The sequence below is a fragment of the Malus sylvestris genome, chromosome 8 (assembly GCF_916048215.2).
Source record: "Malus sylvestris chromosome 8, drMalSylv7.2, whole genome shotgun sequence".
In the NCBI taxonomy this organism is placed as follows: Eukaryota; Viridiplantae; Streptophyta; class Magnoliopsida; order Rosales; family Rosaceae; genus Malus; species Malus sylvestris.
The window spans coordinates 11,046,424-11,071,262 of record NC_062267.1 but is presented as its reverse complement, the minus strand read 5'-3'; the positions used below and the strand labels follow the sequence as shown (position 1 = coordinate 11,071,262).

At 40.9% G+C, this 24,839-nt stretch overlaps 2 protein-coding genes across 2 annotated transcripts; both read right to left on the bottom strand.

Moving 5' to 3' along the window:
* Window positions 1-13,750: 13,750 nt before the first annotated feature.
* Window positions 13,751-16,393, bottom strand: LOC126633407 (uncharacterized). Its single transcript, XM_050303996.1, has 3 exons — window positions 15,022-16,393; window positions 14,455-14,890; window positions 13,751-14,184 (listed from the first exon to the last, which is right to left on the bottom strand). The coding sequence occupies exons 1-3, from the start codon at window positions 15,748-15,750 to the stop codon at window positions 14,048-14,050; spliced, it is 1,302 nt and encodes a 433-aa protein (XP_050159953.1). The 5' UTR covers window positions 15,751-16,393; the 3' UTR covers window positions 13,751-14,047.
* A 144-nt stretch (window positions 16,394-16,537) lies between these two features.
* Window positions 16,538-19,052, bottom strand: LOC126633408 (trihelix transcription factor ASR3-like). The gene is made up of 2 exons (XM_050303997.1): window positions 18,358-19,052; window positions 16,538-17,127 (listed from the first exon to the last, which is right to left on the bottom strand). The coding sequence occupies exons 1-2, from the start codon at window positions 18,854-18,856 to the stop codon at window positions 16,649-16,651; spliced, it is 978 nt and encodes a 325-aa protein (XP_050159954.1). The 5' UTR covers window positions 18,857-19,052; the 3' UTR covers window positions 16,538-16,648.
* Between the last annotated feature and the right edge of the window lie 5,787 nt (window positions 19,053-24,839).

Genomic DNA, 24,839 nt, shown 5'->3' with positions numbered 1-24,839 from the left:
AAGTCCCGCTCAATTTATGGCCTGAAGCCCTTTGTACTGCTGTTCATTTAATCAATCATCTTCCAACTTCTGTCATCCAATGGGTTTCTCCATTTTTCAAATTATATGGCAAACATCCTGATTATTCCCTTCTCCGGACCTTTGGCTGTGCTTGATTTCCATACCTTGGATATTGTACAATTAATGAATTACAACCTCGTTCTTTAGCTTGTATTTTTGTAGGGTACAATGATCACTACCGAGACTACCGGTGTCTCCATAATCCCTTTGGTCGTCTGTACACATCTCGTCATGTTGTGTCTCATAAGGACTCATTTCCGTGTGATGATGCTGCTTTTCCTACGCCCACTGTACCAGAATTTGCATTTGTTCTCGATGGGCTTCCACGCCTTCACTCACACAGTGGACCTGCCCCACCTCTTATAGCCACCAGCACAAGTTCGGATCTCCATCCGAGTACTCCCATGTCCCCCACATCAGTTGTAACCGCTCCTCCCCCACACCACTGCACCTGCAGCCGAGTCCAATCTAGGAGCCGCACAACCTGTCGCTGCCGAGATTGTTCCAGGCGCTGACCTTGCTGCTGCACCACCCACTCCAGAATCTACTTTTGTTGTCACTTATCCCCTTGTTGTCACCAAATCGGTTTTTGTGGCCGAGCCTACTCCTTCCTCCATCTCTAGTCGCACCACTCCAATTCGTACGCGTTCTCGGTCTGGCATCTTCAAACCAAACCCCAAATATCAGTCAAACTTATATGTTCGCTATCTGATTCCTCTGGCTCTCATGGCCACAGTTGACACTGAAATGGAACCCAGATGTTACACATAGGCGTCTAAATCTCCTAATTGGCAACAGGCCATGCTTGAAGAGTTCAATGCTCTTCTTCAACAGGGCACTTGGTTTCTTGTTCCTCCTTCTCCTCGACATAACACATAGTTCTGAGTATTGTTGTTTCTTGTAGCTGGGTAATTCGTCAGCTTGATGTAAAGAACGCAGTCAGGAGAATTCTATATGTTGCAGCCCCCTGGTTTCACTAACTCTCTTCGTTCCAATCATGTTCGTTAGATTCATAAGGCGATTTATGGTCTGAACAAGCCCCCCCCCCCCCCGGGCGTGTGGTTCCAGTTCAGTTCCTTTCTTGTTCGTGTTGGTTTCTTACAAAGTTGATTTGATTCGTCAATGTTTGTGTATCAGGATGGTGCTAATATGATGATTTTACTACTTTATGTTGATGAAATTGTGCTTACGAGTGGTAATCCATCTCATATTTCAGCATTTATCAACTCTCTTGTGTGGATTTGAAGTTAAAGATTTGGGACCTCTCAATTATTTTCTTGGCATGGAAGTGTCTCAGTTATCTGATTCTGTTTGCCTTACTCAAAATAAATATACTGTTGATCTCCACAAGAAAAGTAATCTTCTGGAATGCAAGCCTGTTTCGACTCCCATGGCCTCACGAACTTCTGCTTCACGCACTGATATAAACAAAACACTATAAAGAGAATGTTCATTGGAGGGAGGTATAAATGGGCCAAACAACAACTTTAGGAAAAAGATCTTTTAGATCTCTTTCCTTTTTTTTTTTTCTTTTTTTTTTCAATTCCCTAATATCGTATCGTAATTTTTTTTACTATACATCGTATATACCTTTATTTATACCTTATTTATCTTCCCCAAGTGGATTACCTTGAGTCGCACATACATTACGTCAAGCTAAGACTAACTAGTCAATGATGACCTTCTATGGATTCGCCTATATAAGCCACAGCTAAGGTTGCAAAAATAAGAGCTTGAATACCGCTTGTAAATAATCCAAGGAACATGACAGGTATAGGAACTACTGAATGTACTAAAGAAACAAGAACAACCACTAATAATTCATCAGCTAAAATATTTCCGAAAAGTAAAAAACTAAGCAATAAGAGTTTTGTGAAATCTTCTAAGATGTTAATGGGTAAAATGATTGGAATACATCTCTTGCTGATCCTACGTCATATCGTCAACTTGTGGGTGCTCTGCAATATCTCACAATTACTCGCCCAGACATAGCCTATGTGAATGTTTCTCAATTTATGAGTTCTCCCAGTGATACACACTTTGAAGTTATGAAACACATTCTCCATTATCTAGAAGGCACCCTTGGTCAAGGTTTATTAATTACTTCCTCACTCCACTCAGTCTTCCATTCTCATAGCTTACTCGGATGCTGATTAGGCAGGATGTCCAGACACACGTCGATCGACTACTGGATACTTTTTTTTTTTTTGCCCAATCTCATTTCCTGGAGTGTTGAGAAACAACGCATTGTCTCTCAGTCCAGTGCTGAGACTGAATATAGTACTATCGCGTATGCTTGTGCTGATATTGTTTAGATTCAAGGTCTTTTACATGAACTTTAGTTCACTCTCTCTCGGCTAGTTGTTCTTAATTGTGACAATCTTATTGCCACTTACATGGCGGTCAATTCCGTTTTCATTCTTGAATCAAACACATTGGAAACGATTATCATTTTGTTTTGAGAACGAGTTGCAAATGGCAGTCATCGAGTCCAATTTATTCCTTTTACCCACCAACTCGCGGATGTTTTTACCAAAAGACTTCCCTCAGATCAATTTCATCGTCTAATTTCCAAACTTGTCTTCTCACCGACGTCAAGTTTGCGGGGGAGCGTTATGGGATGTAAACACGGAAATTCCTGAAACAAACAAGACAAGAACACGTGTACAAAATAATATTTTGTATTAATGATTTAGGGGTTACAATCTCTCTTAAATTTGATCCTCTGATTCGATCTCTGAAGGTGTTGATTTGTGGATTGTGATGCTGATCCAAGGGTCGTCGAGGCTTGATCTTGGATGAACGGTTGGAAGTTTCTTCAAGGGGCCTTTTGGGCTTGATCTTGAAGATTGATGGATGAACGAATCTTCAAGGGCTTTTAGGCTTGATCTTGAAGAACTGTTGATGAACGGATCTTCCAGGAGCCTTTGGGGCTTGATCTTAATGTACAGTTGATGGATAAATCTTCAAGGGTTTTCGGGCTTGATCTTGAAGAACGGTTGTATGTGTGGATTTGTTGATGTTGTTGATCCAAAGGACCGTTGGGGCTTGATCTAATGATGAACGGATGATGAACGATGAACACTTTCTTCAAGGGTAGTCGGGGTTTGATCTTGAATCGGTGGAAGTTCCTCCAAAGGGTCGTTGGGGCTTGATCTTGAAGGTTGGGTTGACGAAGAACGAAGAGAGCTTTCTTGATCCTTCAGGATTTGCTTGGGAGCTTTAGAGTTTCAAAGCTTCAAGGTTTTGGTGTGAGGTGAATTGGTTATGAATTGGTCCTCACTAAAATGAATGAAATGGCTTCTATTTATAGAATTTTCCAAAGCCTAATTTTGAATATAATATTCAGATGAAATATATCATTTCTGCCAGGTGTTGACACGTGTCTTGTTTGATGACTTTTCCGATTTATTTTGATTTTTCGTTTAGTCACACACTACGTGTAAAATTTATGTGACACGTGAGCGTTGAAATTGTAACTATTGGTCAATATTTATTTCACCAAAATTTCGATGTCTACAAATGCCCCCACTTCAAGGCGCGTCGTATACATGTGCTTGTCACGTGTAGGAGATGCGTTTTGAAGTCCCTTAATGTAGATGTCGATCCAAGGGCCATCGAGGCTTGATCTTGAACTGGGTTGGAGATTTCTTCAAGGGCCGTTGAGGCTTGATCTTGAATTGGGCTAGATATTTCTTCAAGGGCCGTTGAGGCTTGATCTTGAATTAAGGATTTGACGTTTCTTCAAAGGCCATTGAGGCTTAATCTTGAACTGGGTTAGAGGATTTTCTGGCTTCCTCTAATTGTTGACTTTCCATAGCTTATTCTTGAACTGGGTTGGAGGATTTTTAGCTTCCTCCAATTGTTGACTTTTCACAGCTTATTCTTGAACTGGGTTGGAGGATTTTCTGGTTTCCTTCGAAGGTCTAAACTTACTCTTTTTTTTTATGTGGAGCTGGATTTGATTCAAAGGTGATGGACACTTGATTTTGAATCGTACTTGTGATTTCTTCAAGGGTCGTTGAGGCTTGATCTTGACTTGGGCTGGAAGCTTCTTCAAGGGCCGTTGATACTTGATCTTGAAGGTTGATTCGAACACATGGAAAGCAGGCATGAGGTGAAGGTAATGGCATGTTTCTTTGTTCAATCTTTCTAATTCACACTTGAGCAGTTTGGTCAACGATATGATCTTCAAGAGTGGTGGGCTCTTCATCCAGTTGGTAACTTGATCTTTAAGGATTTTATTCAAGGGTGGTGAATCGGCACGTGCAGCTCACAACGCTTAGCGAGTCGACCTAAGAACTTGAGGGTCAAAACAAGTCCACCAAACCCAAAGTGATCGCAACCCTGATGATATGAGATACTTTTGATTTTGAAGAAGTAGCGGATGAATCAGCACGTGCTTTGTTGTGCTTGTCTCCACATGCTTCAATGTATCATTTTCCCTTACCTTATCTGTTCTTCGGGCAGATGTGGTATCTTCTCTGGAAGCATAAGATGTTGAAACAATGGGTACTTCGAGAGCAGTGCTAGGTAAGTAATCAGGGAAGAGTTCCAGGCAGTCGGTTCCTGACTGGGAGTTTGACTTCAAGTTCTGACTGATGGCTCTCCTTCTTCTTGACATGCAGGTAAGAACAAGGACAAAGACAAGGACAGAGAGAAAGCATGATATGAAATACTCTTGCTTTCGAAGAAGTGGTGGTGATTTGACAGTGTTGCACAGCGAGGCTTTGCTCTTCGGCGATGGTGCTATCAATATGTTGTTGAAGCTTCTCAAGTTCTTGGCTTCAATTCAGACTCCTTCTGCTGGGTTGGTTGATTGTGCAGGGAAGAGTGTCATGCTATAGTGATCTGTTACAGCTTACCATGCTGCATTATTCTCTGCTTGTTTCTTCTGTACTATTTGTCCCCGATGTAAGAGTGGAATGCAACCTTTGCATTTAAATGATCCTTCGGAGCACTACTTCTCAACGGCGATGAGCACTCGAGAGCAATGCCATGTAAACAACCAGGCAAAGGTTCTAGGCAATCAGTTCCAGATCGGAAGTTTGAGTGGAGATTTCGACATATTGTTTTCTTTATCCTTGTCTTTACAGGTAAGAACAAGGGCAAAGAAAAGGATAGGGAGATTGCATGATATGAGATACTCTTGCTTTCTACCCTGGTGATATGAGATACTTTTGCTTTGGTGTCATTTTTTGCAGAGGTGATCTCAGAGAGGAAGAAAACTGAGCATTTCAAAAGGCTCTGTTGGGAGTGTACTCTCGAAGGTGAGGAATGGTTGGGCATTTTGCCAGGTCTGCCTTGCTATGGACGACAAAGGTCGACATATATAGGAACTTCTCAACAGCCAGTAGTGGCACTATTCCTTTACTTTTGTCGGCAACCGTTGGGTAATTGAAACAATAAGATTCACGCGTTTTCGACTTTGTCAGAAATCTTTAACAAAGGTTCCCATGCTTTATGCAAAGTTGAGGTTGCGTGTGAAGGGTGCTGACAAGTCTGGAAAAGTCGATCTTTTGAAATTTGGAGATTAGCCCGTGGTTTCTGAGTAGGCCCAGCTTTTGAGAAAGGGTCGCCCCTTCGATTTCTGAGCAAGCGCCTCTTCGATTTTTTAACCGGTGGCCTTGTTGCCTCTTTGATTTCTGAACAAACGGCCTAGCTTTTGAAATTCAGGGAGAGGTGCCTCTTTGGTTTCTAAACGACCACATTGCCTCTTCGATTTCTGGCCCTGTTGCCTCTTCTTTTTATAGAGGCATGAATCGTGTTCAAAAACACACTTAGAGAGTTGCTACCTGTTAGGAATTTCCCTCATTTTGTACTTCTAAGAATTTGACTTACACGACCTCTTCTTCTTTCATCATTTTTGCGAATGGCTTGCACATCTGATCGTCGTCTTGATTTGAATGTTATGGAAAATGTCGATATGTCTTCTCCAGACAACATATGGCGTCCGTCCTTCTTATCCGTCATCGGTTCTCTTACAGTTAGGGACTCTGTGATGAAGAATGACATAACCGCTACGGTGGTGGCTAGAAATCTTCTCACCCCTAAGGATAATAGGATCCTTTCCAAGCGATCTGATGAGCTGGATGTTCAGGACTCTCTGGCTTTCAGTGTTCAGTGTGTGGGCTCTGTATCAAATATGGGCCAACGCCTTCTTACTCGAACTCGTCAAGTCGAGTCACTGATGGCTAAGGTGGCGAGTCTCAAGCAAGAGATTAGAGGGTTTAAGCATGAAAACAGAGAGTTGCACATGTTTGCCAATAGTTACTCAACGAGCATGAAAATAAAGCCCGACCAGCTGCAGGAATCTAAAGGTCGGATTCAGAGTGACCATCGGACGTTTGTGGCTTTACTCCAAAGGCATTTACTGCCTTCGTCCTCCACAGCTCTACCAAGTGTTGAGGCTCCAAACAGTCAATTTCCAGCGCCTCTTCTTCCTAGAGTTCCACCGAGTAATGAGGCACCACCTGAGCAATGAAGACTCCCTCTTGTTTGTTGCTCTTTTTTTCTTTTTTTTTTCTTTTTTTTGCCTCATGTAAAATGTACATTTATGTAAATTTTTTAAAGAAATCAATAAATGAGGCTTTTTTCATTATATATATATATATTTTTTTTTTCTTTTCTTGTCTTGCACATGGTGGCAGATGCACCATCCATTTATATATATATTCTTTTCTTTTCTTGCACATGGTGCCAGATGCACCATCCATTTTTTTTTATATATTTTCCTTTCTTTTCTTTCACATGGTGGTGCTAATCCATCAAGATTCCACCATTTCTTCTTCTTTCCAGACTGGTTTGTCCCCTTTCATTTTTTTATATATATTCCCCACATGGTGCAGGGAGGAAATGCAGGGGAGCTTGGAGCAGCAGGAGGCAAAAGGAGGAGGAGGTCTTCGTGCATCTTCTGAAGTCCCAGGGCTTGAAGCGTGTCAAGATCTTTAATTCCAAGCCGGCTGTGTTCTAGCGTCGAGGTCACCGTCGATCTCCCCAACGAGATCTTCTTTACCCAGCGATAGCACCATCCATGAGCCCAAAGACTCCTCGTTCATTTCTGCCTAACGAGAGCGCAGAAGATGAGGCTGTAGATTTTCTTGCGGTACAACTGGAATAAAACCAGAGACCACTAAATCAGCTTTGATGGAGGTCAGCCACTCCACTTTCGTTTTCAAGATTGAAGCCCGAGGCGTCATAGTCGTCTCCGAATACTTCACCAAGGAAGCGAGACGATTAACTGTTAAAGCATCTGCCTGAATAGCCTCACAGTCCAGAAGAACCTTTCAAATGAAAAGGCGGGGCACTTGAATCTCGGAAGTGAGACGAAGAACGAAGAGTAACGAATGAGAGCACAAAAGGGTCTTATGCAGAGTTGGAGCAGCGGCTGCACTTCGCGCGCTTTTTGTTGCTTCGTCGCTACATGGAAGTCACTGCACGCTGTTGCATGAGATGAAAGGCGAAGGAGCTTGGAGCAGGTCAAAATCTTCAATTCTAACCCGGCTGTGTTCCGGCATCAAGGTCACCATCGACCTCCCCAACAAGCTACTATTTACCTAGCGAGAACCTCGCCGAAGATCTCTGCCCATCAAGAGCTCAACCAACCGTCAATCAACATCGACGTCAAAAGCCCAGCCACGAACTTCATTGTCCTGCAAGCTTCAGGGAGCCCGACCGTCCTCACTACTTGCTTCGACTTCATCCTCGCTTTCTCAGTCGCTGGCTCCACTAGCCCCACTGCTTCGGTCAGCCCATACTCGTCGTCGGGCTCTTCCGCTTCAGCCACGGTCTGATGCTCCTGTACTAGTTGTAGAAATTCATCATATCTACTACCAGGCCCTTGATTATAGACGTGTGTGGCAGCGGTGTGATCATCGAGATGCCTGCCTCTGATGGCACTATCTTCATTAAGTATGCCAAACCGTTGCAGCTGCTGGATGTTCATGGCGTAGGAGTCATAGATCCCTTCTTGGCAGGATCGCTGGAATGTGAGGTTGTCGTTGAAAAGATGATTTAGAAGGCTGAAACGACATGGTTTTAAGCACACAACTGAATCTATCCCCTTGCAGCCTGTCATGGCGCTCTGCTCGTAACCACATCTGCTCATCACCTTTGCTTCTTTTGTTGGGTGATCTTACCAAAAACAAAGCCTTGAACTACAATCATAGGAGGTGAATCATGGGGGGAACAGCTAACCCAAGTAGGATGACCCTTCGATGAGCTCCACTTTTCCGGCGTCTTACCATGTGATCCTGTGATGGACTCAATAGTGAGAGCACCAAGTGTGATGAGCATGGTGAGGAATATGGCGATGATGTGCTAGTGTATTTCCAGTTGGAGAAAGAGAGAGATTTTAGCCAGATTAGAGGCGAGATTGGGCTGAGGAGCCAGAAAGAAACTGGGCCTGGACTTGTCTGTATATATATATATATATATTTCCTTTTTTTTTCTTTTGAAGAAATTGTATCTTTTTTTTTCTTTTTTTTAATACATAATAACATATGTATTCTTTTTTTTTCAAAGAAACTGTAATTTAATTTTGTACAAAGAAAATTGCAAATTTTTTTTTTAAGAAAATAAATTTTTAATAAAATTGACCTTCATCAATGAAATTTTAATCAAACCCCTATTATTATTATTATTATTATTATTATTATTATTATTAACTCGAAATTGAATGCTCGAGCTGCCTACGTACCCTTCCAAAGAAAGAGATCAAGTCAAAACGTAGTTCAAATACATCTTTTTTTGGATTTTTTTTTTTGTGCCGTACGCAGTTTATGCTCTTGCGGGCCAGGAGCATCTTGGTGCCATTTGCAGTTTCAACTTGTGCAGGCAAGGAGTGTTTGGTGTCGCATTTTACACTCGTGCGTACAAGGAGCTTTTGTTGTCACCTTTTAGGCTCGTGCGAACGAGGAGCATTGTTGTCATCTTTTAGGCTCATATGAACGAGGAACATGTGAATTTGTTTTTAAACGATCTTAGAGAGGCATTCCTTGCAATCCTCATAGCAAGGAGTCTTGATCGAGTGCTTGAAGAAGTCTTCGGGGAAGAAGTCGCGCATCGTGATGGCAATGGACGATCTTCGTGTCGCAATTTCATCATCCTCAACACTTTCGTGTAGCTTTGGAGGTTAACGGGAACTGCTTTGCCCCCTTTTCGATTGGTGAACTTGTGGAAGAAACGTATGTTTCTTGTGCAGTTTCTTCGAAGTAACATGAGTCCATCCCTCAACTTTACTCTGCTTGACTGGCATGGTTTTAGAGCATGCCCCCAGCGATTGAGGTGAAGATTTTGAGTTAACGGAGCTAGAAGTGACGGTGGTATAATTTGACTTCACCACATCGTCAAGATCTAGCTCAATGATTTATTTCTAAGCCAACTTCATGATGAGATCTTTCAGTACGAAGCACTTTTCCGTTAGATGACTGATGAAACGGTGGAATTTACAGTACCTTGGACTGTCGGTACGATTCATCTCTTCCGGCCATCTGCACTCAAGTAGGTCGATCACCTTTTTGTCAAGCAAGTCTTTTAACATGGCAACCACATCAGAGTTGGGGAATGGATAAGTTTTCTCCTCAAGCTCCTTCAAGTACGTCTACACATCTCTTGGTCATGAAAAACTTCGGCTTGAATCGCCTTGCATCGTGTAAAGATTTTGACGGGAGCTGTGTTGACTGTCATTGCTTCCTTGGTGGATTTCCACGCGCCTTCTCCACATTTGTCCCAAGAACTTTGTCGTTCTTGTAGTCGGCGATCGGTTCTTTCTTCCCATGATGGGCGATGCTCAACTCCATGTCATGGGCGCGGGTGGCTAACTCCTCAAAGGTCCGTGGTTTGATGCCTTGAAGGATGTAGTGTAATCCCCACTACATGCCTTGAACACACATCTCGATCGATGAGGTCTTCGAAAATCTGTCTTTGCAGTCGAGACTTAGAGTGCGTCATCGGTTAATGTAGTCTACGACTGGCTCATCTTTCCATTGCTTCATACCTGTCAGCTCCAGCATGCTTACAGTGCGGCCAGTGCTGTAGAAGCGGTTAAGGAATTCTCTTTCTAATTGCTCCCAGTTGTTGATGGACTCAGGCTCTAGGTCCGTGTACTACTCAAAGGCGTTTCCTTTCAGCGAGCGCACAAACTACTTGGCGAGGTAGTCTCCCTCCGTCCCCGTTTTGTTGCAAGTTTCGACGAAATGTGCAACGTGCTGCTTTGGGTTTCCTTTTCCATCAAACTGCATGAACTTTGGTGGTTGATAACCCATTGGCATCTTCAGGGCATCAATCTTCTTGGAGTAGGGCTTCGAGTAGAACAAGGAGGTATGTGAGCTCCCTTCGTACTGCGCCTTGATGGTGTTGGTGTTCATCTCTTGCAGCTGTTAGATAGAAAAAGATCCCATGAGTGCCGCTGCTTGGTCTGGCTCTGCCTTCACATCGATTTTCTCCATCTAAGGCTCCTCTTCTTCACCAGCTCCTCTCTTTAATGGATCATCATCTGGGTCGGGGTTCTCGCCGTCCCGTGGCTCCAGTCGGCTGACGAGTGCAATGATTTGCAAGTCTTTTTCTTCCACAATCCGTGTTAGCCTTGCGATCGCTTCATTCATTTGAGCCAGTTGTTCTTCAATGGAGGTAACACTAATGGTCATGACTTGTGCAACCAATAGACGTGACTTTTCTTTAGACATCCAGGATGCTGACGAATAATGTCGTTGGCTGCTTTGGGATGTAGGGGTGGGTTCAAAAAATCGAAAACCGAAAAAAACCGAAAACCAAACCAAACCGAAACCGAAAAAACCGAACCAAACGAAAAAACCAAACCGAATTGAAAAAACCGAATCGAACCGAACCGAATTCTTTTCGTTCGGTTCGGTTTTAGTGATCTAGAAACCGAACCAAACCGAACTGAAACCGAATTAATTAAATTAATTTTTTTATTTAATTATTTGTTTTGGGTACTATTTTCTAAACCCAATTTGTAAGTTAAAATGTGCTAAACCCAATATGTTGCCAAACTTTAAGCTCAAAATATTAAAAAAAAGCCTATAAAAACTCTAAACCCTAACCTATTATTTCTCCCCCATATAAAGTTCCGGAACCAAACCTCCTCCTGAAATACTTACATCCATCTCCATAGCACTGTCTACTTCTGCCCCATCTTTCTTTTCCAAATCTACTCTCATATAACATGTAACAGAATCCATAAACATTTATTTCGGGTAGATTACTTGGGTAATTTGTGATGGAAAAGAATCCAACACACACTAAATAAATCCACCCATGCATTACTTTTACTAATCAAGTTGTCAACATGCAGTTACAAGCAAACAACCCTGATCTTTGAACAACATCATACAATTTAACTTTTCTAAGTCATTTGTACGATTTTTGTGTTGTGAGGTTGTTAGTTTGGACTTTGGAAGACTTGATTGATGATTTTAGTTCAACTTTAAATGTTTATTTGCATTGTCTTTGATTCTAGTTAGAATGCTTATGTTATGATTGTGTTGGATATGTTAAAATTTAAAATTTCAATGTTTTTCATTTTTTGAAAAAAACAAAAAACAAAAAACCGAAACCGAACCGGAAAAAACTGAACCGAAAAAAAACCGAATCGAAAAAAATCGAAAAAAAAATGAACCGAACCGAAATTTCGGTTTGGTTTCGGTTTTGGCAAAAAACCGAACCGATTTAAACCAAACCCACCCCTATTGGGATGTCATCTTATATGCCTCAGCAGCATACTTCGGTGCCCCCAGCGAGGTCAGGTTGATGACGGACTCGCGCCTTTATTGCTCTCCTTGCTCCTTTAGCAGCACCAACTTTGAAGTGGCATTTTGAGGAGCGGTTGTAGCGCCAATGGATTGTTCGTTCGCGGCAGAAGTGCTTAGGATCCTTCCCTTGGTGGTTGCGAGAACGGCTTGTCCCTTGCATGATGCCATTGACTTTGAGGTGTGTTTAGATTTCTTGAACGGACAAAGAGATGAGAGGTAGAGATAGTCCCACTAGGCCTGCCAAATTTGTAAACACGGAAAATCCTGAAACAAACGAGACAAGAACACGTGTACAAAATAATATTTTGTATTAATGATTTAGGGGTTAGAATCTCTCTCAAATTTGATCCTCTGATTCGATCTCCGTAAGGTGTTGATTTGTGGATTGTGATGCTGATCCAAGGGCCGTCGAGGCTTGATCTTAGATGAATGGTTGGAAGTTTCTTCAAGGGGCCTTTTGGGCTTGATCTTGAAGATTGATGGATAAACGGATCTTCAAGGGCTTTTGGGCTTGATCTTGAAGAATTGTTGATGAACGGATCTTCTAGGGGCCTTTGGGGCTTGATCTCAATGAACAGTTGATGGATGGATCTTCAAGGGCTTTTGGCCTTGATCTTGAAGAACGGTTGTATGTGTGGATTTGTTGATGTTGTTGATCCAAAAGGTCATTGGGGCTTGATCTTAGGATGAACGGATGATGAACGATGAACACTTTCTTCAAGGGCCATCGGGGCTTGATCTTGAATTGGTGGAAGTTCCTCCAAAGGGTCGTTGGGGCTTGATCTTGAAGGTTGGGTTGACGAAGAACGAAGAGAGCTTTATTGATCCCTTGGGATTTGCTTGAGAGCTTTGGAGTTTCAAAGCTTCAAGGTTTTGGTGTGAGGTGAATTGGTTATGAATTGGTCCTCACTAAAATGAATGAAATGGCTTCTATTTATAGAATTTTCCAAAGCCTAGTTTTGAATATAATATTCAGATGAAATAAATCATTTCTGCCAGGTGTTAACACGTGTCCTGTTTGATGACTTTTCCGATTTATTTTGATTTTTCGTTTAGTCACACGCTACGTGTAAAATTTATGTGACACGTGAGCGTTGAAATTGTAAATATTGGTCAACATTTATTTCACCGAAATTTCAATGTCTACAAGGGAGTTACAACCTTTATCACCAATGCAATGACTGTGTGTAATTGTTTTCCGTTTCGATAATTATTTGTCATTCCTATGTCATTAGTTAAGGACTATTATGGCTGTAATTAGTATAGGGCTGTTATGGTTGTAATGTATAAATGTTGTACTGCTGCACGTTTGGTGATTAAGAAAGAATCAATTTCTACAATAACTAATAATTCACCCTAATGGTGGGCAAAGATTAGTATCAAGTAATGATTTTTTACTCATATATGCTGTGAAAGTCTGATATGGTTTTTTATTTTTAAATAATAGTACATTTTAAAACTACGATACATTTTATAATAAATATGGGTATATTATAGTTAAAAAAAAAGGTCAAAAGTTTACATAAAATAGTGCTACTAAACTCAACTTTTCAGAAGGTTTGACTTTCGTGCATAATTTTCTATATATAATGCATCAAATTTGGTATCTATTATATGCCAATTGTTGCAACTCCAAGGAGATCTGTCAACTTTTGTTAACAAATTGTCACGTACATGGTACACGAAAGGGTTAGCCTGATAGATTTCGTACCAGAAATCAACATAAGTGACAGATGTCCTCTACCAGGAACAATTGGCAAATTACATGAAACTACAGGGACGATGTCTCGTAAGAGAAACTTTGTGTAAACTACATGGAAAAAACGTTTTTTAGTCTTTGTATTATAGCTTTGCTGTTAGCTAGTTGTTCGTTTATTTGTTGGAGGATGAGTAGTAAGTTCATTGTTGGCTCAGCCGAGTTCATGAACATGTATATATGTACTCGGATACGTTTGGTTGTAGCATTTGATTTTTTGCCTCACCAATGCTTCTCTCTACATCTTCCTTCTGTGCGTTTTCGATATCAACAATCCTCATGTATATATTAATGTTTAATTAACTAGTATTTCCCATTTCATTAGGAAAATTTTGAAGATTTCAATATAATCGTCCTGTCTGTCTTTGAGCTCATCTGATTGGTACTGCTCTTCAGCCTCCAGCATTGTTAACGTTGACATGGTGTTGGAAGCTTCATTCGGCAAACCTCTAAGTTGTTCTTAAGACAAAACAACCACTTTGCTGAGCACCCACAGCACCAGAGAGAACTCAAATGCAAATAGTGTGTGAAGCAACCCCCGATCAAGCGCAAACCCATACAGCGTGATCCCTCCGTTGTTGTGACTCAAATACGCCACTGCGCACACAAACGTACACCAAACTATACATAAGCATCCATATCACCATGTATCAGGTAAGCTCGTGTGTTTTCACATGTTAAAAACACACGAGTTTACCTGATACGTGGGGTTAATTAACTTGAAAGTGACTACACATATTCAGAGTTCATCATACGCCTTTGTCCTTTATATAATAAGTAGGTCTTGAATTTTCCTGGTTATCCTACAAAAATAACTGTACTACTATGAAATTAAGGAATATAAACTTAGAGAGCAAGCATACTCACCCAGAGCTTGCCTGGTTTGAAATGAGGAAGGCTGCTGTGGAGGAACTGAAGTGGAAATGTCTGATGAATGTTCACAGTCACTCTCTCTACAGCGTCCATTTGCCTCTGAGCTAATCTGCCGGCTTTTCCACTGCTGGTCTGATCCGGCATTCGGACAAGTCAAGAGCATGTGCCATCTTGTTGCAATTGCTACAACTCCTTGAGCTCTATGAGTAATTCTTGCTGCCTCCATTAGGCAACAAAACAAGCCACTAAGCTCGACTGCAGAACAAACCACAAGATCACCAGAGTTGAGGAAAGTCTTCTCCGTCTTAGATGCCAAAACCAGCAACAAGGCCCCGAATTGACTCACCGTGATGGTAAACATGCATCCGATGATAAAGAATCGGTACCTGTGGCTCGTAACCTTCAATTGCTTTCTTATCCTTATATGTTCCTGAAATTATATGAATTTTTTTTTATCAAATGTGTACACAAAATTTTTTTTTATCAGGTACTGTGGAATGGTATTGTACTAGCTAAAAGTGGCTGAAGTATAGGAAATTTTATCGAAATTTCGATCTATACCTGGAATATGATGCTGGATTCGTATTCACGCCTCTCAAACAACTTGTAAAGCCCTTCGAATCGAAGTATTTGTAGCTCACAAGTCAACCGGAACATAACACAAACCAGCAAGAACACCCCAGTCCTATAAACCCAAGAAGCCAAAACCAAAACAAACATAATTGAGTTGACTGGGACGCTTGAGCTTATATGAGGCAGTGAGATTTGGACAGTGGAGAAGAATATGATCTTGTGGGCAAGCTCAATGAAAAAGGAAGGCAGTAGTATGCAAGCTAGGTACTTGAAGGCCTTATCGAGCTCATGAGTGTATCCACGGCGAACAAAGCCAGAGTCATCTGTAAGACCGTCGAGGAAGAGGAGTTGCCTCAGTCCATATTTTCGGAAGAAGCCAGAAAGAGTAATGAACCCAATGGCGGCTAAGCTGGACTCGGGAAGTTGGACTAGCTTGTTGAATGAGATGGGGTCCCCAGATGGGAGTTTGAGAGAGAGGGAGGTGAGGATTGGGACTAGGACTGTTAAGAAGATGAAGGTGAAGTAAGATAGGAATTTTCCGAAGCACGAGGAGTGGTCAAGTGCCCACCATTTTAGGCTGCCTTTGAAGCTGCAGAGTTCATCTGAGGATTGGAGAAGTAAGGGAGCTGTGTTAGGTTCGTTTGAATTGTTGTTCGGGCGGCCGGGAGATGAAATTTGAGGGTGGCTGGTGCACTGGACGTTGATTTGATTGTTCATGGATTGGTTCTGTTAGTGCTGGAGAGCAACTGAATTAATGGAAGCAACAATGTTGGAAGATTGAGAAAGATTTTGCTTGGCAATTGGGCAAGAGTAAGATGCTGTTTGTAAAAAGGAGAGAGCCCTTTGTAATTGCAAGGTAGATGAAGCACGAGGAGCGATCAAGTGCCCACCATTTTTAGTGCTTGAGCCGGGCTCTATTTCTCTGGTTAGTTCGGGTTGAATCATCAAAATAGAAGCGATCCAAAACCCGAACAAAACGAAAGTTGGAAATCTCGTGAGAGGTCTCCTTGCAATCCGCCAGCCTAGCCTTTTTCTAATTTTCAATGTCATTTGATATTCGTTTCTTCAGTTGGCAATCACGGGTCCTTTGCCAGATACAAGTAATAGTTATTGCTTTCTAATGGTCTCAAACTTCCACACGTGAAGCTCCAAGAAAGAAGCAAAATGAAGGACAAGTCCTAAAAGATTTGTGAAACCCCATGGTCATACTACACAACTACAATTTGGCATTGTTGCCGAGAGGATTGTTCTCGACAGTCATCCACACGCATATGTGTATGATGGTGGTCGTCAACTGTTGATGTATGCAAAGCCTACAATGAGATCTATATGCATCAAAGGCTGACAATAACCCGGGAGCAATCACCTGAGATTAATAATGTATCTAGGATGACAACTTACCCTTGCCCTTTTGACTAGAAAGAGTGGACTATAATGCGAAAAAGACCGGGAACTACTCTCATTCATGGCTAAACTGGTGTTCCACACGCAAACAGAACAGTAATGAAACTAATTCCAACGTTGCATCTACCGTTAAAGATAAACTTTAACACCAAACTCTTAACCATTTAAATATTCACATTCAGTTCAAAAGAAATTAAAAGTTAGGGAAAAACTATTCACATTCCTGGACAAGATGATGGAGCTGGTCGAGAGTCTTCACAATATCGCCAAGGCATGCAATGACCCGGTCCCCTTGGCACCTAACAAAATCAGTTTGGAGGTCCCCGGTGCTCTTCACGCCAGCAGCCTCATGATCAGGTTTCTCAGTAACGATAGCACGGATTAGTTCTGCACTTTCATGCAATTTCATAGCTGCAGTTTTCTCTTGTTCTTCAATGCTGATTGCCTCCTCTTTTCTTTGACTATTTGTAAGTTTTTTCTTCACACAGCTCTTCTGAGGCCGTTCTTCTGCCAGGCTCTTCGTAGGAATTGCTTTTAAGCCACTTCCCACAGGTTTTTCTTCTGCATGGGTTTCTTGAGATTTTTCTTGAGCATGAGTTTCGCGAGGCTTTTCTCTCTTGCAGCTTCTAAATGAATTTTCTTTAGGACAGCTTTTCTGAGGTATTGATTGACGCTTTCTCCTCTTGGACTCTAGCATACAAGGCAATTATAAGAAAAGAGATGGTGAGAATTACTTACGCAAACAACCTGATTGTTAGCATTTTCACAACTTCAAGCACAAAAACAGTTAAACAATAACTACTTATTCATTTACTCACCCATTACTCAAAAGTTCAAGCGACTTATGCAGTTGTCCTATAAAAACTATCTAAAGAACTTTTCACATTGCAAATTCAACGACCTTAAACTTTTAACGACATTACCCATTAACGTCTAGAAATAATACCAGGAGCAGGAGACTCAATTAATCAAGAATTTATTGAAGCTTGAAATGGTATACACACTGTTATAGAGTAATCAATCTCACAAACAACAGAAATATTAAGCGGGTATGCATATGTTGTATGTCTCAACCAACCCTTGTTAATAAAACATTCATGCACATCAGCATTCCAACCTTATGAATCATGATTTAAGTATCAATTCGTTTTTGGTGCGTAAATACACTGTTTAAGGAGTGAACTTACCCCTTCACCTACAAAAATCATAGGCAAACAAAAAAAAGAAACTTTCCAGTTTTGTTTACTACTTAGATTTAAGATATCTTGCATTTAACAACTAAGATTATGTTCTTCTCCAGATTTCATAGCCCATAATCTCTTAATCATTTGTACGTTATTTTTTATCTAAGCGATATTGGGGATGAGGGATTCAAACACAAGACATCAGGTGGAAGAGTAATAGTTCTTAACCACTTGAGCTACAAGCCCCTGCATATTGCATCTATCCGTTAGTAAGCAATTTGTGAGTGGGCAAAATAACACCATTCTATACAAAGGGCGCTCAGTTGGACCCTCCCGCTTCATTAATAATTTTCCAAAGTAATTAGCTGATATAGAAGGCATACTTCACAATGTAAACATTCATTCAACAACCAATGATAAAGGTCGTACCAGTGCACAAGGCTCCCGCTTTACGCAGGGTCTGAGAGAGGTGAATGTCGGCTAGCCTTACCCCCATTTATGGAGAAGCTGCTCCCAAGTCTCGAACCCGAGACCTACCGCTCATGGGCGAAGGCACTTGCCATCGCATCAACGCACCAAGTGCGACCTCTATTCAGCAACCAATGATGCCAACACAAAATCTTCGGCACAAAACAAAACGAAAATGCGAAACCAAACACGCAATTGCTTTGTAATCATGCAATGCAGTATTACATATCAACACAGATTTCCATTTGGGGCTTGTAAACAAGCATACCTGGCTCGGAATCAAGTTCCTCCTCCAGCTCAGCCTCCGCCTCATCTTCGGGATCACTATCCGGGTCCGTATCCGATTGGTTCCCCCTCACCCTTACAAGCTTATCAATCCCACTAAACAGCTCCTGATCAAAATTCTCCGGCAACCCATTCCGCTTCCTCCTCTCAATTCCCAAAACCCAGTACGAATCCGAAGCTCGGCACTTCGCCTCCCACTGCTTGATCCCCTTGTACTCGCCGAACAAAGCGTCCCACTTCCGGCGATACTGGTCCAATGTCCGCGACACGCCCAGGGCAAAGCAGTTCTGAGCTATGATCTTCCATTTCTGAAACGACGACAGCGCTTTCAGACAGTCGGCCTCGACGGCGGCGACCTCGTTCACGAGGATGAGCTCGTCCGTCGGATTCCAGTCCGGGGCTACTTGGGAACGCGTGCTGCGCCGGTTGCCGGAAGAACGGTGAGATCGGTCGAGCTGGGACGGGGTTTGTTCGGGTTTCATTTTTGAATTCTGCCTTCAAAATGTCATCTTTTTCGGAAATTGGGCGGCGGTGAGTGTCGAATCGACTTACCCAGGAGTCCTTACAGAGCGATCGGTGGCTCTGTTTAAACCCTAAACCACACTGGTGTGGAGTTCCTCTAAATATTTTTCTGTTTTTCCAGTTTGGATTACTTTGTTTTTTTTTTTTAAGATGGATTAACTTCTTCAAGAGTCTCCTTATATTAGTAGTTGAGTTTAAAATATGAAAAACACATTCATTTAGAGAATTATTATTGACATTTCAAAAATCTCATTTTGCACTTCAAATTTTCTATAATTGAAAAGAAAAATACACTTGTGAGATGTGTATAATGAGATTTCTAAAATGCTAATAATAGATCCCTTTATTTATTCTTTGTATTTGATATCCAATTTAAAGGCGAGTGACCAGATATTTCCCCACCATTTGGTGACGAGTTGAACATTTCTGTTAAGTTCAATATTTGTTGAGTTGGTCTTCCTAATGTAAACCGACCAAGCTGTTGCGGAAGTATTGTGCAAGGTTTAGCTGTGGAGTAAACTATTATGATTGTTGAATTCATTCGACGAATCAGATTATAGAAAGTGAAAATCTACAAATGGGTTGAAAGTGATATTGAAAATCCAAACGCATTTCTTTTCACCTCTTTTCTCCACCTGATTGTCAATTGTTTCAGTACCCAAAGTTCATCACTAGCGTCCTACTTCTCTCCTCTCCCAAAATCCAATTCTTTTTCTCCCATTTCTATAGATCTCTCTCATCTCCGGCTTCCATGTATCCATCCTGATTATAGCCGGACTTTATCGTAAATTTTGAAATGTTGGTGAAGTTGTTGGAGATCAAGAGCTCGATGCTGGTGAATATAACAAAACAACCGTCAATTTAACATTTTAAACAGTCATTATGCACTTTTCTTTTCTTTTTATATTCCTAAACCCTAGATCAAGAGCTCGATGCTGGTGAATATGACAAAACAACCGTCAGTTTAACATTTTAAACAGTCATTATGCACTTTTCTTTTCTTTTTATATTTTTTCACTTTGAATATGCATGATCGCATTTGTAAAGTGTTGATATCAAAATTTTTTTTCCCCAAATAAAACGTTTTATAAGAGTCTCAATCAATGGCACTTGAATGTAATTGTAATGCTCTTCAATGATTTGAAATATCATTTAATTAATAAATAAATAAATAAAACGTGTGAAACGAGATAAAAATGAAACAATCGGCTAATAAAAGTTGACTTGGTGAATGGGTGGCCCTTGTGAGGATGAAAAGGCTGGCTGCCTAAATAGTAAATCCATTGGTCATGGTTGACATTTTAATTTTAATGAATTCATTGCTGTCCTTCGGCTGTCTTCAGGGGGTTGGGTTTTAATTTTAATGAATGCATTGCTGTACCTAGGCTGTCTTCAGGGGGATGTGGGAAAGGGAACTCAAAATTGGAGGCATATTGTCTGCCCTCCTATTATGGTGTATTTTTTATCCTCTCTTATTTGTGCGGTCACCGTTAAGTTACGTTAATATTTTATGTTGATTTTTTTATAGAGATAATAAGACAAAAAACAATAGAAATATAAAATGTTGACGTGACTTAACCGTAACCTCACAAATAGGAGGGTATGAGAATGACACCATAACAGGAGGCCAGACAATCTACCTCCCTCAAAATTTGAGGGGTAGATCTCTTATGCATGTATCCTTCAATCTTTTCATCTCATACTTTTCATTTTATCTTTTGTTCTCTATCAAAAAAAATATAAGATATTGAAATGATTTAATCGTGACTGTTCAAATAAAATGGTAAGGGATGGGAGGGAAAAAAGGGGAAGAGAATCCTACACTAAAATTTGAGCCCAAAACATCTCCAAGAAAGTATTTTGGGTTGGAAAAAATGGAATTTTGTGTTTGTAGGTTCCCCCCCTCCCTCCTCATTTTTTGAGGGATAAGGGAAGGCAGTGAGGCCATCTCCAACTGATAGCTAGTCAAATGGCTCGTTTTAGCCATCTGACCCTCCAAGATTCTCCAAGATATTAATATTTTAATAAACATTACATGGTCATATTTGTCTCCGTCTCCAACCGAGGGCCAGAGGGTTCGTTTTTAAATAATCATAGGACGTCATTTATTATAGCTTTTTTTTTTAGGATGTATAATGTATATGATACTTTGCAATAGTTTTTTTTTTATTCTAATTCCAATTTCAAACTGATTTTAGTTCATATTCTAGAAATTAGTAATTCATTTTCTAAAATTAAGAGGGCTATGTATATAGTATGTCACATCACGGCCTCCACCACATCCCGGGTTCGACTCCACTGTAGCACGATATTGTCTACTTTGGGCCCCGACCACGCCCTCACGGTTTTGTTTCTGGGAGCTCACACGAGAACTTCCCAGTGGGTCACCCATCATGGGATTGCTCTCGTGCGAACTCGCTTAACTTCGAAATTTCGACGGAACCCGAAGCCAGTGAGCTCCCAAAAGGCCTCGTGCTAGGTAGAGATGGGAATATACATATAAGGCTTACATGATCCACTCCTCTGAGTGATGTGGGACCATATCCCCAGCCCTGCCTTCGCCGTAGCACGATATTGTCTGTTTTGGTCCCCCATCACGCCCTCATGGTTTTATTTCTGGGAACTCACACGAGAACTTCCCAGTGGGTCACCCATCCTGGGATTGCTCTCGCGCGAACTCGCTTAACTTCGGAGTTCCGACAGAACCCAAAGCCAGTGAGCTCTCAAAATGCCTCGTGCTAGGTATAAATGGGAATAAACATATAAGGCTTATAAGATCCATTTCCTTAGGTGATGTGGGATGTTACAATCCACCCTCCTTAGGGGCCCAACGTCCTCGTCAGCACACATCCGGCCATGGATTGACTCTGATACCAAATTGTCACATCCCGGCCCGGGTTCCCACCACATCCTGGGCTCAACTCCACCGTAGCACGATATTATCCGCTTTAGGCCACGGCTACGCCCTCACGGTTTTTTTTGGGAACTCACACAAGAACTTCCCAGTGGGTCACCCATCATAGGATTGCTCTCGCGCGAACTCGCTTAACTTCGGAGTTCCAACGGAATGCGAAGCCAGTGAGCTCCCAAAAAGCCTCATGCTAGGTAGAAATAAGAATATACATATAAGGCTTACATGATCCACTCCCCTAGGCGATGTGGGATGTTACATAGTATATTGTAATGCCATCACTTGTTTTTTACCATGGAACCTAAGGTACGAATATTTAGGTCTATTCGACTAGATACTATAATTTAGGTGCATTCGTGTACCACATTCATGTAGGTACTATGATTTAGGTGCATTCATGTAGATAATATGATGTAGGTGCATTCAAATAGATACTATGATTACATATTTCGGTGCACTCAACTAGATACTGTGATTTAGGTCACTACTACGTTTAACATTTAGGCCGACGAACACAAATTGGTCGTGCAAAGCGTATTTCCATCGCACAAACGTCTGCGCGATGAAAACTTCATCGCGCATAATCCATCACACAAAGATAGTGAAGAAAGACTTTGCGCGACGAATAAACACATTAGTCGCGGAGAAGAAGGCGCGACAATTTCGCCTTCATCGCATCAAATTTTTAGGAAAGAACATATTCGTCGCACAAAATGCCAGGATACATACATGGGACGACTAATCTTCATTTCTAAAAACTTTGCGCGACGACATGTTATTCTTGCGCGACGAAAATAGATTAGTCACAAAAAATTATGCAAGACGAAGGTATTCATCGAGCAAAAATAAAAAATAAAAAAATTTAAATTTATTTTTTCGTTCTTGTGAGAACCCTTATTTTAATATTATCTACATATTAGCTTATGCTTTGTTTGGTATAGTAATATTTATACTACTTCTAGTTTGATATATTAATGCCTTTATTATAAAAGTATTTTTGCATGATCATTATTATTTGAGATCTTTGCGGCCACCATGCTACTTACGTTGAGATTTTCGTAGGTGATTAGATTGAGTTTACATGCACTAAGCTGAAGGTGTCAATAAATTTGCATGCAATCAACACATGTTTGTGACTCATAGCTTTATAGGAGGAGCTGTCCAATTAATGGCTTAGTTTATCCAAGAGCCAAACGTATTAGATGTGTTGTCCATTTGTTCCAATTAGAGCATAGGATTTATCCAATCAAAAGAAACATCCATCTCCTTTTTAAATAAAATGTAAAAATTTGGCGGCTAAGATCCAAAATACGAAAAGAACTAATGTTTTTATGATGATAATGTCTGGTGACCTTTGTCCTGTTAACTATGGAGGAATTGAAGAAGCTTAGGAAGAAGAAAGTAGTGCGAACAAGAGAATTAGAGTGAATATGCAGTCCGACTTTGTATTTCACACAATAATCCTTTGAAGCAATTACATCAAGAGGTTATATAGTAACAGCCCTCATTTGCCTATTACAACATTACCCTTATGAACCTTTTCTTATTACAATAGTGCCCTTAACAGTTTTAACTAACTCTCAACCGACTAACTAATTCAACCAATACATTACTCCCATTACTCCCCCCTCAACCATAACTAGGAAGGAATCGTAAAGTTGTGGTTGAAATCAGACCAAAATCAGATGAAAGTAGAAGAAATTGCTTTGACAGATCCCAATCCAAGATTATGACAATGTTTATTAAACACATGACCATGTAAACCTTTAGTGAACACATCTGCAACTTGCTCTTCAGTGGGAATGTACTGAACTAGAAGATCACCCTTTTGAACCTTCTCTCGTACGAAGTGATAATCGGTATCAAGATGTTTAATCTTGGAATGAAACATAGGATTATCACAGATTGCAAGTGTAGACAGATTGTCACATTGTAAGCAAGGAGGAGAAGGTAAGCATTGATTGAGATCTTTGAGCAGAAACTGAACCCAAAACACATCTGCAGCACAGTGAGCTAAAGCTTTATACTCTGCCTCTGTCGAACTCCTAGATACAGTCGATTGTTTCTTAGACTGCCATGATATAGGATTAGAACCAAGGAAAACGACATAGCCTGTAATAGATCTCCTGGTGTTTATATATGCTGCCCAATCAGAGTTAGAATAAGCATTTATGGATAATAAAGCAGACTTGGTATACCGCAACCCACAATTAATTGTTCCTTGCAAATATCGAAGAATCCTTTTCACTAAATGAAGATCAGTAGGCTTGGTCATGAATTGACACACCATGTTAATTGCATGTGCAATATGTGGTCTTGTAAAAGTCAGATATTGCAAGGCCCCGACTATACTTCTGTACTATGTAGGATCACTAAGAGGAGAGCCTTCTGCATCAAGTAACTGAGCATGTGGTTTAAAGGGTGTGGAAGTAGGTTTACATTGATCCATACCTGCTTTAAGTAACAGCTTCTTAGCATACTTTGATTAACTAACAAATAGAGAGCCATCATCTTGATACTGAATATGAAGCCCTAGAAAGTAGGTAAAAGGTCCCAAATCTTTTAGATCAAACACTTCAGCCATTGTTGCAATTGCATATTGAACTTTTGACATAGAGGAACGAGTCAAGATGATGTCATCAACATATAGTAAAAGAATAATAATATCTTCATCATCTTCTTTTACAAACAATCTAGTATCAGACAAAGATGTTTTGAAACCAAGAACGGGTAAGTAACTAGTAAACTTTGAATTCCATGCTCGAGGAGCTTGTTTCAAGCCATAAAGGGATTTTACTAATTTGCAAACATGGTTGGGATAAGTAGGATCTATAAATCCCTGAGGTTGTTTCATATAAACTTCCTCTTCAAGGTCACCATGCAGAAATGCATTCTTAACATCTAATTGTCTTATTTTCCATCCAAAATGAGTAGTTAAGGCAAGAATTAATCGAACTGTTGTATGGCGAACTACATGACTAAATGTCTCAGTATAGTCTAATCCAGGTTGTTGACTATAGCCCTGCACCACG